Below are 11,871 nucleotides of genomic sequence, written 5' to 3' on the forward strand. Positions count from 1 at the left end.
CGCTAGTGCCCGATTGTTCATCATTCTGCGAACCACATTTTTGTTGAAAATCAAAACGTGGAATGGAATCTTGTCTAAATATGTTGTTTAGCCGGAACCCGACGTCGCAAACACTTTATTCCGAGCGATCTGCTTGATTGAACAAAACCAAGCCAGAAGAGAATTGCAATCAGTTCTGGCTTCTTCTGGAGAACGTCCCCGGTAGTTCAAGAAATCGTTTTGTGTTGTTCTTTGCATTGGATCCATAAATAAATGTTGGTTTTCGTTTCCACAGATTCCGCAGAAGTCGATCTTGTGCTCGGTATTTGCACAGAAATGGTCCACGTTCCGTACTGTTGCATTGTGTTCGCTTATTTGTTTGCCAAAGATTGTAATCAAACATGCAGTAATCATGTACAATTTATGTATTTTCAATGATATTCAGTTGTCCTCAATAGCTATTAATACAGTGCTGCAGGAGAAGCTAGCAGGAAGCAAAAAACATAACAGATATGGATAGTAATTTATTATCAAGCCAACGGTCGGTATCATGCCATTGACTTTTCCAAAACAAAAACCTTCGCGTCGATCACTCCCACTAGCAAATCCAGTGCCCTTGGACTCGTTGGTTGGATCTGTTGGTTGGGTTTGATTAAATGCATTCGTAACAAACCATTAAGCAAATCGTGCTTCATCAGTGAATGAAACAAATCATATGATCAACATTGTTGATTAAGCTCGCCCCCTACCCCATCAGTTCTGATGGACGATGCTACGTTGGTCGCGTTAAGATTTGCTCCGGATGAGCTGGTGCCGGCGTGCGAAACGTGGTACTCATACGCGCCATAGGAGAATCGGAGCTGATACCGGAGTGCTGGTATGTCTTCATGTGTTTAGCGTTTGATTGGATGATTTCTATATTTATCTTTAGCTTCTTTGATTACGTTCTTGGACGTCGTTGGGCGGGACTCGGGTTCAGCTTAGGATCCGTTGCACGCTCCGTGGAACGCTCTGGAAGGCTCCCGGATTGTACGCTTCATCAGCACCCGGCCAGCTTGCCGGCAAGCGATCCGGCAGGAAAAGGGTGCGATACCCGGCTGCCATAATGGGAGTAAGGAGAAAGATAAATAAAAATACATCTTCAAGCACAGACACGGCGCTCGGTCGTTGAGAAAGTTTTCCGGCATTGTTCTACCGCCGTGTGTCGTTTTGTGCGAGAGCGACAGAGAGATACAGATCCTTGCAAGAGAGAGTATATCCGCCGGTATGCGTATCGGTAAACAGATCATATAACCTCAACACCGAGCATAAAGAACACAAAGAACACGGTGGCTTCTTCTTCGGGCTTCTGCCAGTGATTAATCTACCCGAACAATGACTCCGGCGCCAACCAACGATCGTCAGAACCCGCTTTCCACCCACGCAGGATCCGATTGTGGTTGGGGATATGATTTCATAGCCGCACATACGAGGAGCGTGGAGCCACATATACATATTTCAAGTGCTAACAAATTGAAGCTAAATTGTTTTCCATTCCCGTTGCCCGAGCTTATGCTTCCGCTCCACTTCCGGTTCCGGTTCCAACCAACCAAGCGGTTGGAACGAGATGATTGGAATCATTCCGGGCCCGGGATGTGCTCGATATTCTACTATAGACTTCTAGATCAGTGGCAAGGGGGCATCCACTAAACGGCAAGTTTTCAACATAAAAGACAAACATTTAAGTGGCACTCGAAACATTATCGAGCCCTTCTGAGTATGCTGATTCGAGGCGATGAGATCCGATAAGGATGTGAGTGGTGAAGGAGTGACGCGCGGGGGGTTTGGGAGGGAGTGTGTTGATTTTGGAAGGGGGCGTTTGTAGAGTGGGCGGAGAACTATCTCCAGTTGTGTCGAAGAGCAGGACGCAGAACGAGGACGATGAGGCGCACTGATTGCTCTTGATAAATGGTTGATTTGAAAGCTGCCAAGCTAGTGGGTGTGTGATGTGTGAGTCCATCGACCAAATGGGTCGTTTATGCACTCCTCGAAAAGCACCATCATACCAAGTCGTAGCAACGTGTAAAGGCTGGCCGCATTCTATATTTATCTTTTGCTTGTAATTTCATCCGAGCACAGTAACCAGTAGGATGCGGCATCAATGAGGTTCTGCGAGAAAAAAAGAGCTCCTCTTAACCCCTTTTTTTGCTCTCTTTCTCTTAACCAGATAATGAACTGGAAAAGGATTGGGGAATTTAAGCTCCCAAATAAAGTGAAACAACACAAAACCCCAGCAAAAAGGCCCTCCTACTTTATGACGGGAGTGTGAGGAGCAAAAGAAATCTTAAATTATGAAAACTCGGAAAAGTTCCTTTGCTTACACCACCATTTGCCGCGCTTTTACAGTTGGACGATGTTTTTGAAGTAAATCTTTCTCTGCTACATTGCTGCATTCTTTGGACGAGTTTTCGCTCGCCAGCATTTCCCTTTTTTTACCTGCTGCCGGCATGCTGGAAAAGCGGTCCGAACGCCAAAGATGGTTAAGGCACCTCGCGGGCACCAGAAGGTAATTGATGGTTCAGTAGCATGGCAGGCTTCCGGAGAGAGAGCGCCGGGGATGCGCCACGACTGTCCGCGCCAAGTGGCCAGCGAGCGAGTGTCGCCAGCAAGGATAATGAACCAAGCTTATTATTAAGTATTTCGTCCGGAATTCCTGCCGGCTCGCTCGCCGCTCCGTTTCCTGGCGATCCGGTGTTGTGCGCCATGTTGTCTACTGTGGGGCTCTCCGCTCGACCGAAGCGGCCGGTCGGTTGCATGCCATTTTGGGATGCAAAGTTTTCCGGTTGGAACGCGCCTTGGAGAGGGAGGGTAAGGACATACTTACGCGATGCCAGGAGGTGTCTGGCGTTGTTATGAAGCCGGTTAGGAACCAACACACACAATGGTGACTCATTATTACAGTGTAACAGCTCCTGCGCACCGGCTAGTGGCTGGTTGATGCAGCAACGCTGGGCTTGGCGATAATGATGATAGTGATGATGATGTTGGAGATGGGAGTGATAATGAGCCCTCCCACTTAATGCATTCTTCGACTTCTGGGTAACCCACAAGAGAGGTTGGAATGGTGGGGCACGAGGATAAAATATTTAAATCACGCGCAAGAAGTTATGTTTCGTCAACAGACGCGATGTTTATTTGAAGATCATCAATGAGTATGGGCCATTAATAACTTTTGTAGCAACTGGCGCCACGAGAGGAGATTGTTCTCTTCTTGCTTTCATTCATTCAGCTATTCATTTTCCATTTTCCAGACAGTCTGGCCAGTTGATCTGAAGCTGTTTTCTGCTCCAGCGAGATTTTTGCTGCTCAATTCGGTACCGGTATCATTGTATCACCCGGTATACCTGACTGGGAGTGCAGCCTGGCTCTTCTCCATCATTGGTGTACTGGAGGCGGTTTATTTAAAAGATTTTTTCTTTCTCCCGTTAATTTATGTAGCAATAGCTCCAATGATTTACGTATTTTCACACCGCATTGCACGCGCCACGCTGCTTATTATTCCACTCGTCAGTCCATTCGTTCGTCCTTCCGTCCGTTCCTTTGCTTTTTTCCGCGAAATCTCGTCCACCAAATGGCCGGTGTCCTGTCCTGAGCCGGGTAAATCGTTTGGAAGCTTTCCGGGAAGGGTGCGTGGAGGGTGGAGGGTCGAAACGGCCAGGGCCATCAAAAGATTAGGCGAATTGCGTGGACGGGACGGATGAAGGAACCTTTTGCTAGGTAATAGTAGCATCGTCCTTTTGCCACCTTGCTCCGGTGTTAATGGTGTAGCATTTCATAATCATTGATGATTGTGCCTTCGAAGGAACAGCAATGGGGGGAAATGATAAAAATAATAATAACCATCACCATCGTCAACATTATGGAGATGGCGTCGACACAACAATATACCAGGTGAGCGTCTGTGGAAAGCGTCCCCCTCGGTTCTAGGAAGAGCGCTGACAGGAATCGGGAAATCAAAAAAAGGGAAGCTCCATTCTCCGAAAGAGAATGATCTTAAATTACATGGCGGTGGTGGTCTGAGGTGGTGCGACAATCCGCGGAACAGACGAAGTGTCCGCGGTCACTTCGTAGCGCATAAAAATGAAAATTATTTCCGCCGCATTTGTTTCAAGCGGCGCATACCGTTAAGTCCATTGAAAGGCAAATGGTGGACAGTAGACGGACATTCCATCGGAAAACAATTGAACATTTTAAAACTCGCTTTGATGCGTCTTTGTAAAGCATTTCAAAATTATTACCGGAAAAAAAATTGAAATAGAACTGCATCTAACAGGAGATCAACATAAAAAATGAAATGTGTTTCTCGAAATAAATGTTTAAAGTTCCGAAGAGTTAATTTAACGCACACATTCGCCAACCACACGGGGAATACTACGGCTAGACGGTTCCGAAACTCCAATTATCGGTAAACTCCAACCAGGCCTTCCCAACCCATCCCCACCGAGCGAATGTGCTGGGAAAGGGGAAATCATCATCGTCGCGATCTACCCACGGCGACGAGTTGTGCGGTTAGCCGCGACGCCACTTGACAAATGTAAATCATTTTATTCCCATAATTGCTTCCCGGAGGCCCCGTACCACTGTACGCTTGGCATTGGTTACGCAACGACACCCAACAATATGGCACCATATGCGCCCACTGTGCTCGCTGACGACCGATTGTTAACCATTTGTGCGAATAGCATCGTGCCATGGCCGCCCACTCAGCTGGTACGGCCCGATTTCAAGAGCAGCGAAAGCGAGCGGTACCAAGCTTGACAATCGTAGGGCCAAGGATCGCATCATTCTAGCCACCAGCTGTGGCTGATGCTGCATCGAGCTGCATCGTACACACAGCAATAAATATATTAATACGCACAGATGGCATGAGCTGGCCGGCCGAGGCATATGCAGGCAGCCAAGCGCACCGATTGCATCCGCTCTGGCTACGTTGGGACCAAACAACCCCGGGCCCATAATTTAATTCATGCTCCATTAAAGAAATAAATTAATTTATGCTCGCAACAATCGTGACGATGATGACGATTGGGTTGGTGAGGTGAGGCCAGGTGACTAGGAAGCAGCCGGCAACAGCGTGGGTATGTGTGGCAAATTGCCTCCTAGATCCAGGACACCCGTCATCAATTCTTGCCACGCGGTTTTAGAGCCGTAATCTGGCCCGTTGCTGGTCCGGGCATCCTCCGCTTCTACACCGCTTTTGTGGCCAACTGTGCTGTCAGCGTGTCTGGAGTAGAGAATTTCTTGACTCGTCTCGTCGGTGCGAAAGTGGATGTCGATTGGAGGAGTTCGGTTGTGGTTTCGCTCCCGACTACAGACGCCAGTGTGGTTGCTTTTGTGGTGTGTTTATCACATCGAATCGTACCATGTTCGTGACACTCGCGACAGACAGACGGCGTTGGGCGTTGATTGGTTGTTTTGCCGAGAATGTGCCGTAGGATGCGCCACGTCTCGTATCGATTCGGTTTCGCGGTCGATCGCGGCACAACCTCTGCTGATTGCCGAGTGTTGCCGAGATGTCTTGCCTTCTAATAACAGACAATTACTTCTTAACAGAGCTTCCTACACTAGTCTGGTTAACGTCTTTATTTTTAGTGCCTGTTCCCGTTGGCGGAAGGTTCGGGTAACTTCCAGGACAAACGAATACTTGTGCGTACGGTTCCTACACTGGTTCCAGTCCGTACCTACTGTGAAGCTGGTACATTTCGTAAACCATGGCCGCAAGCTCACGGTTCAACGGTTCACCGCCCCGTTGCCACGCATCCGCTTCGGCTTCTTCGCGCGTCATCAGCACCTCGGTGAAGGAGATCTCCATCGGTTCGTACAGTACCATGAGAAAGGAGGACGCAATGTTGAATCCATAGCTATAATACTCGGCCAGCTCACGGTGAAATAACTCGTAGCTGTAACGGAACAAGGCACAGGTTCCTGGTACTGATCATCTACCAAAAAGGCGAAAAGGAAACGAGGCGTACCTAAAGTGAGGCGCAAGTTCCGTTACATCGGACACTCCGACGATCCGCGCCACCGTCTGGACCAGCTCGCGATGGTACAGCTGGAAAATGTGCTCAAAATGATGCTCCCGGACACCGTATCCGGTCGAGTTGGCCAGAAACGTGGCATAATCGATCATCGGTGAAGCGTAGCGCAGGGTTTGAAAGTCAAACATCATCACCTGAGTGGGTTTCTCCGAGTCCTGTGGTGCGTTTCGAAAATGCAAGGCACAAGGCCTGTGGGGTTAGATTTCGGTTCCGGTTCGCTGGTGGTCGTCGTCGTCGTCGTCGTGGCCGGCTTACCTGTGCGTCATCGTAACGGAAGGCCATGTTGTTGCGTAGGTAATCACCATGGCAGATGATGGCCATCGGTTCGCGGGGCGCTACCTTCCGTTTCGCGTGCTCCCAAGGAACCTCGAACAGGCGGGCCAGCTTGGCCAGGTACTCTTCGGGGATTTCTGCACCGAAGCGGCTCTCCTTGGCCGCCCGGATCGCACGCTTCGCCGCAACCTCCATGAGCGTCAGCCACGTTTCATCGGTAATATCGACCGCGTACCGAGATTCCTTGAACTTGCGCCGAATTCGGTCGAACTGGTCTGGCCGGGTTTCCTTCATTCCGTAGCACTCACCATGGAAGCGGCCCAGTTCCTTCACTTTTACGGCCGCCGGTCGGAGCGCAGAGCACCCCGCAAGACACGAAATGTAATGAAATCCAAATACATAATGGGAACCGGAAAAAAGGAAAGCAATAACAATAATAATAATAAAAATAATCCAAAAGCCCGTCCCACTGGCTCTCTTACCGGCCAGCACGATATAGTCCAGCGGCAGGTTGACAACCATCGGGGCCATTTTCCAGCCGGAAAAGGAAAAATCGCTCATTACCATTAGGGCTTCCGATGGTTTCCGCTCGCAGTGGTAGTACCTAAAAGGAGGAGGAGAAGCAAACGGAGAAGGTGGAAAGGTGGGCACACTGGGCACAACAACAGCACGAATGTCGGTCCACCGGTTTGCGCGAAGGACACTTACCTTGGATACAGCTCCGCCTTGCCGAGCGTTGGAATGATTTCGGTGTAGGCGATCATTTCGTTCTCGAACAGTGTCTCGAATTGACAGCCACGGTACATCTCCTCGTTGCAGTCCGGTGTTATCTGGAACAGAAGGAGAAGGCGTGTTTGAGTGTGTCTCCTCCGTTTCCTTTCTCTGTTCCGGATATTGAGTGGGAAGTTTCCCGAAGGAGCACCGGTCTGGCGCTATTTCTTGAGTCAACACAGTTCTCCGAAGGCACAGACGCGTCGTCCCCGGGAGTTGATTTAATATTTTCTGATCCTTCTCCTCCCCCTCCTCGCTGGCCTTCCACGTCCAGTAATGGTGCCCGGGCACTGCTGGAGCGTTTTCTCTATTGTCTTTCCGATACTGGCACACATGTGTTATGAGAGTCAACCACCAGGGGTCACGTCTCGGCGTTTGTCAAAGTCCAAGGGCCCCATTCCCCATTCAATTATGCTACCCGGAGAGGGGCTACGAGCTGAATTAAAGATTGATATTTGCTTAGGTTCAATCGCAATGATTTGTGTTATAAAATCAATCTCGACTGTTGAAGCTTAGCCGCTGTGTGTGCATGAGCGTGTGTTTGGAAAAGGACGGTTCATTCATAACGCATGTCCAGCATTCCAGAAGGTGTGCTTCTTCGAAGAAATAAAATGGCCTCTCTACAGGGCAGGGGCTTTAGTACCTGGGTAAACATTAATCACTCTCCCAGTGATCCCGTGCGCTTGTGCGCTCTGCGTGCAAAAGCGCAAAACGCAGCAAGCATTTCGGTTGATCGGCTGACTAGATGAATATTGATAAATGTTTCAAGCAAAAAAAACGAAGCCAAAAAGTAAAGCAAATAGAAGCCTTTGTGTGAACTCACAGCTCCACTGACAAGGGCACACACAGTGACTGATTGCAACTTTGCTTGCGATTGCGATAGCGACTCACATGGCATCATGGCCATTGAAGCACCTGGGAGGAGATGCGATTCCGCTTCTCACTCCTTCAAACAGGTGCCGCTGTTTAATGATGTTACTACCACCATACTGGCCGCTTCGTCCCATCCCCTTGTTTACTCCCGGTAAATATGATTTCTTCTCCGCCCATCCAATACGGAGTGCGAGCAACTAGTGCTGCCCAACCCAACAGTGTAATAGCGATGAGCGCGTAGAACGAGCGGTAATAATGGCATGACAGTGCAAAAGTGAACCACGACTGGTGCTCTCGTCAAGAATATATGCTCCGTCATTGAGCAGTTTCGCAGCAAGGAGTAGTCTATGTTTTGGTTGCTCTTGGATTGATTCCCGGGATTCGGACTGAAGACCGTTTGTCACATCCTTGACGTGCACTCAGGGACTCGGGGAATCCTCTGACCAACTCGATACGTACCTTCACCACCAGATGGAGTGTTTCGGCTCTGGGCGATCCGTCGCCGTTAATCGTTTGGCCGTTCGTCGATACTTCACCATTAGTCTCGCCATTCGGTGCGCCTTCCTCTAGCACTACGGTGACCTTGAACGGTATCGTCAGCATAAACCCATTGGTGACGAGTGGCTTCACCTCAACAGACTTCAATGTTGCGACGCCCCGAGCGGGCGCATCTTCGGTGAAGGTGAGAATGGCCCTCCGCACTAGCTCCGGTATCAATGCGTCTCGAATGTACGCTTCCTTATGGCTTGTGTCATTCATATCACTCGAGCACGGGGCACAACCACACACTATAGGCCCGATAAGCCGCAAATCAGTTCTTATCACACGACACGCGCCTCGCCTCCGGGTTTTGTCGTCGTTGTCGTCGTCGTCGTCGTACTCCGAACACAACTAGAAGTCGTTGGAAACCAATTAAGCCCTCGCTCGGGTAACGTGGAGGGATTGAGGAGATCACCAGCAATTACGCGCACGAAGCTAATGACACGACGGACCCGGTCTCAGCTTCCAAACCGGCGCACACGACGACGACGACGTCTTTCTGGGTGGCGCGTGCGTACCGCAAGCGATTAGAACGTGAACTGCTGCTGATGGTGCTGAGCTTGGTGGTTCCCTTCTACCGATTCCGACCACGGTGCTGGTTATGATGGTGTGCATGTCTAATCACGCTCACCTTGCTGATCACCCGCGATCATCAACGATGAACCGACACCTATTGTGGATGCTGTGCCGGTGTTCGATGCAGCTCTGTCCGCTGTGACGTCATCCTTTCTCGGGTGTTTGTGTCGGTTTCAACGATGATGACATTGACATTGGTAACGGGAGTTTGCTATCATCGCCGACACGGGCCACCGGACAACCGACCCAAGCAGATGCGTATCGTTGGTGCTTCCTATCTGGTGGTCTGGTGTGGTGGTGGTGCGATCGAAAGACAAACATTATGCTGTAGCGCGAGTGTTTGTGAGATGATTTTTTTGTTTTGAAAATGCAACTTGCGCCTTGCGATAGACAGCGCACGATGATGCTGCGGTAGTACCAGAAGAGTTAAGTTGTGGTTCTTTTTCGATCGCAGAACAGATCTAGGTCGTAAATAATTTGATGCTTTGGCTATCCGGTTGGCCTGCAGTTGGCCTTCAAACTGGTCGGCCGACCTTTAGATCCAGATTACAACCGAATAATCCTTTTTTATATACCTTCTAGTCTCCATCTGGCATTATTATTACTTACTAAAACAACACTTTTAGTCCACGATCCTTCTCGAATCTCGAGGAATATATCTCCTCAGCTAGATCCTGACCTCTATCGAAAGCACCCAATCCAAAAAGCATTCACTGTAGCTTTCTGCAGCTGTAGAAGAAGTCACAAACGCGCACGGTGCCATCATTGAATTCGATTTCGAAACCATGCCACACCACGAACACAAACCTATCGCTTGAGGAAACATTTGCACATCCTTCAACTGCTTTCACGTGAATTGCGCGCGCTTATGCAACACTCCGGAAACACCCGCAGCCATTGGCGCCATTGGCAGCAACACAGTACAAAAGATACTAAAATCCAGAAATTGCCATCGTCGCCACCCTCGACTTCGTGGCCCATTCCGCCATTGGCCAAATCAAATCAACTCGCTCAGACGTGCCCCGGGGGGTCCCCTGGTCGTTACCGCTGAACCGGTGAGCTGACGCCGCTGCTGGCTGGATTCTGGAAAGCTTGAGCAACTGAACGAAGGGAGCATATAATTTGGCCGTGGCCAAGACGTTGCGTTGCTGATAGTTGCTGCACCCGATCTTGCAGCCCGGTCTTCGGTGCCGGTCGGTCGGTCGGTAGGTTTTGCCAACCAACCAACGGTTCACACCTTTCCGTTGATTAAATGTGTCATAGCGCAGTCATCTCTGTCACGGCTCTGCCACGGGTCCCAACGGCCGTGGGAGCCAGAGCTCGAGGTCGTGCCGTTCCGTGGTGGCCCCAAAAGCTGGCCGTCGGCACTTTGGCGAAAATGGGAAAGTTAGATCGAACAAGACAGTTGGAAATGAATTTGATTACCCTTCCCCCACCGTTCCACCTCGTGGTTATGACACTCCGGGCCATGCCGGTCTGGTGGTCCGATTGCATCTTGCAGCCCACGATGATGGCACCGTGGTGGTCGATGCATAGTACGCTGATGGTGCTGATGGCGACGACGTTGTCGACACGCTACTGGCCACTACTGACCGAGAAGCCCATTTGCTGGTGACTGGTGGTGGTAGTGCGTTGTGTTGGCCAGCTGCGAAAAAGCTGCTCCGATGATTTTGTAATTTCACTGCTAGTCAACTTTATGACACGTTATTAATTACATTTCCTTGCTGCCACTGCGCCACGGTGTGTGTCTTAAACTTGCGCATTTCATTCCCACCACACCAATAGCCCCACCCTCCCCCGTTGGCTTACCTTTCCGTACGATTTCCGCGGAGTGGATTTACAGCATCCCCTGGTACCTTACCTGGCAAAAGTTCGCAAAATGCGTTCTGGGCGGACCGAGCACCGTTGATTCCTTGTGTGAACTGTGATTGTGTGTCTGTGGGTCCTTCCCAGGAAAGGAAAGTGTTGGAATAACTTCACTCTTTGGCAAGCCACCAGCGCCACCAAGGTTGCGTGACCACGGAAGTAACAGCCCTGATGGTACCGGTACCGGAAGTTGCCAAGTAGAAGACGCTCCGGTCTAGCCATTTTTCGTACGCCCCGGGAAACAATCCACACGGAGCGACCAACGGCGTGTGGGGTGTGGTTGACCGTTGCCTGCTGTCTGTAATGTTCGTGTCCGAAAGCACATGAACTGCATATTCAATGTGAAAGCTGGCAGCACGAGTGCATTAGACGATGCCAGTCTTCGGTCGATGGCAGCAGACAGTGATTTTCTTCGGTTCCGGGTTTCCGGATTTGGATTTTCTTCCGTTCTCTTTCGGTGCTTCGGGCTTCCATCTTTCGTTCTCTACTCTACACTGGCTCTTTAGAAAAATAAGATCAGAGCCAAGAGAACGCGCGAGTGAGGAGCTGCGACGTACTGGTCAGGTTGAGACAGGGGTTTGCTTTTAAGTGGTTGCACCCTCACCAAAAGCCGTGCCCAGCATTCGCTGGCGATGGGGCAGGGCTGAGGGAAACTCTTTTGCTAGCAGCTGTGATCTGTTTCGGAGATAAGGGCCACTTTAGGTTATAAGGGGAGAGGATTAGAAGAAAGTAAAATGGATTCAACTAGCTAGAGGACCTCGAGGCTCGAAAGCTGATTCAAGGACCCATTCCCAGAAGTGTTACTGCAAGTTATTTGTTAAATTATGCGTCTATTTCCTTTGTCTATATTCGTATGTTGTTCTATTGTTTCCATACTGCAAATGTTTGTGCTCACAGCAATGTAAATAAGGGGGGG

The 11,871-nt window shown here is 49.9% G+C and overlaps 1 protein-coding gene across 1 annotated transcript; it reads right to left on the minus strand.

Annotated features, from left to right (window-relative positions):
• Window positions 1-5,586: 5,586 nt before the first annotated feature.
• Window positions 5,587-9,089, minus strand: LOC126570069 (uncharacterized). Its single transcript, XM_050227552.1, has 6 exons — window positions 8,433-9,089; window positions 7,038-7,159; window positions 6,812-6,933; window positions 6,312-6,661; window positions 5,991-6,211; window positions 5,587-5,918 (listed from the first exon to the last, which is right to left on the minus strand). The coding sequence occupies exons 1-6, from the start codon at window positions 8,730-8,732 to the stop codon at window positions 5,678-5,680; spliced, it is 1,356 nt and encodes a 451-aa protein (XP_050083509.1). The 5' UTR covers window positions 8,733-9,089; the 3' UTR covers window positions 5,587-5,677.
• Window positions 9,090-11,871: the final 2,782 nt, after the last annotated feature.

The sequence above is a fragment of the Anopheles aquasalis genome, chromosome 2 (genome assembly GCF_943734665.1).
Source record: "Anopheles aquasalis chromosome 2, idAnoAquaMG_Q_19, whole genome shotgun sequence".
NCBI classification, from domain to species: Eukaryota; Metazoa; Arthropoda; class Insecta; order Diptera; family Culicidae; genus Anopheles; species Anopheles aquasalis.

Coding starts and splice junctions, on each gene's coding strand:
- LOC126570069 (XM_050227552.1), bottom strand. CDS start 8,732: ATGAATGACACAAGCCATAAGGAAGCGTACATTCGAGACGCATTGATA. Junction 6,212..6,311: donor TCCGTTACGATGACGCACAG/GTAAGCCGGCCA, acceptor AACGCACCACAG/GACTCGGAGAAACCCACTCA. Junction 5,919..5,990: donor GAACTTGCGCCTCACTTTAG/GTACGCCTCGTT, acceptor GTTCCGTTACAG/CTACGAGTTATTTCACCGTG.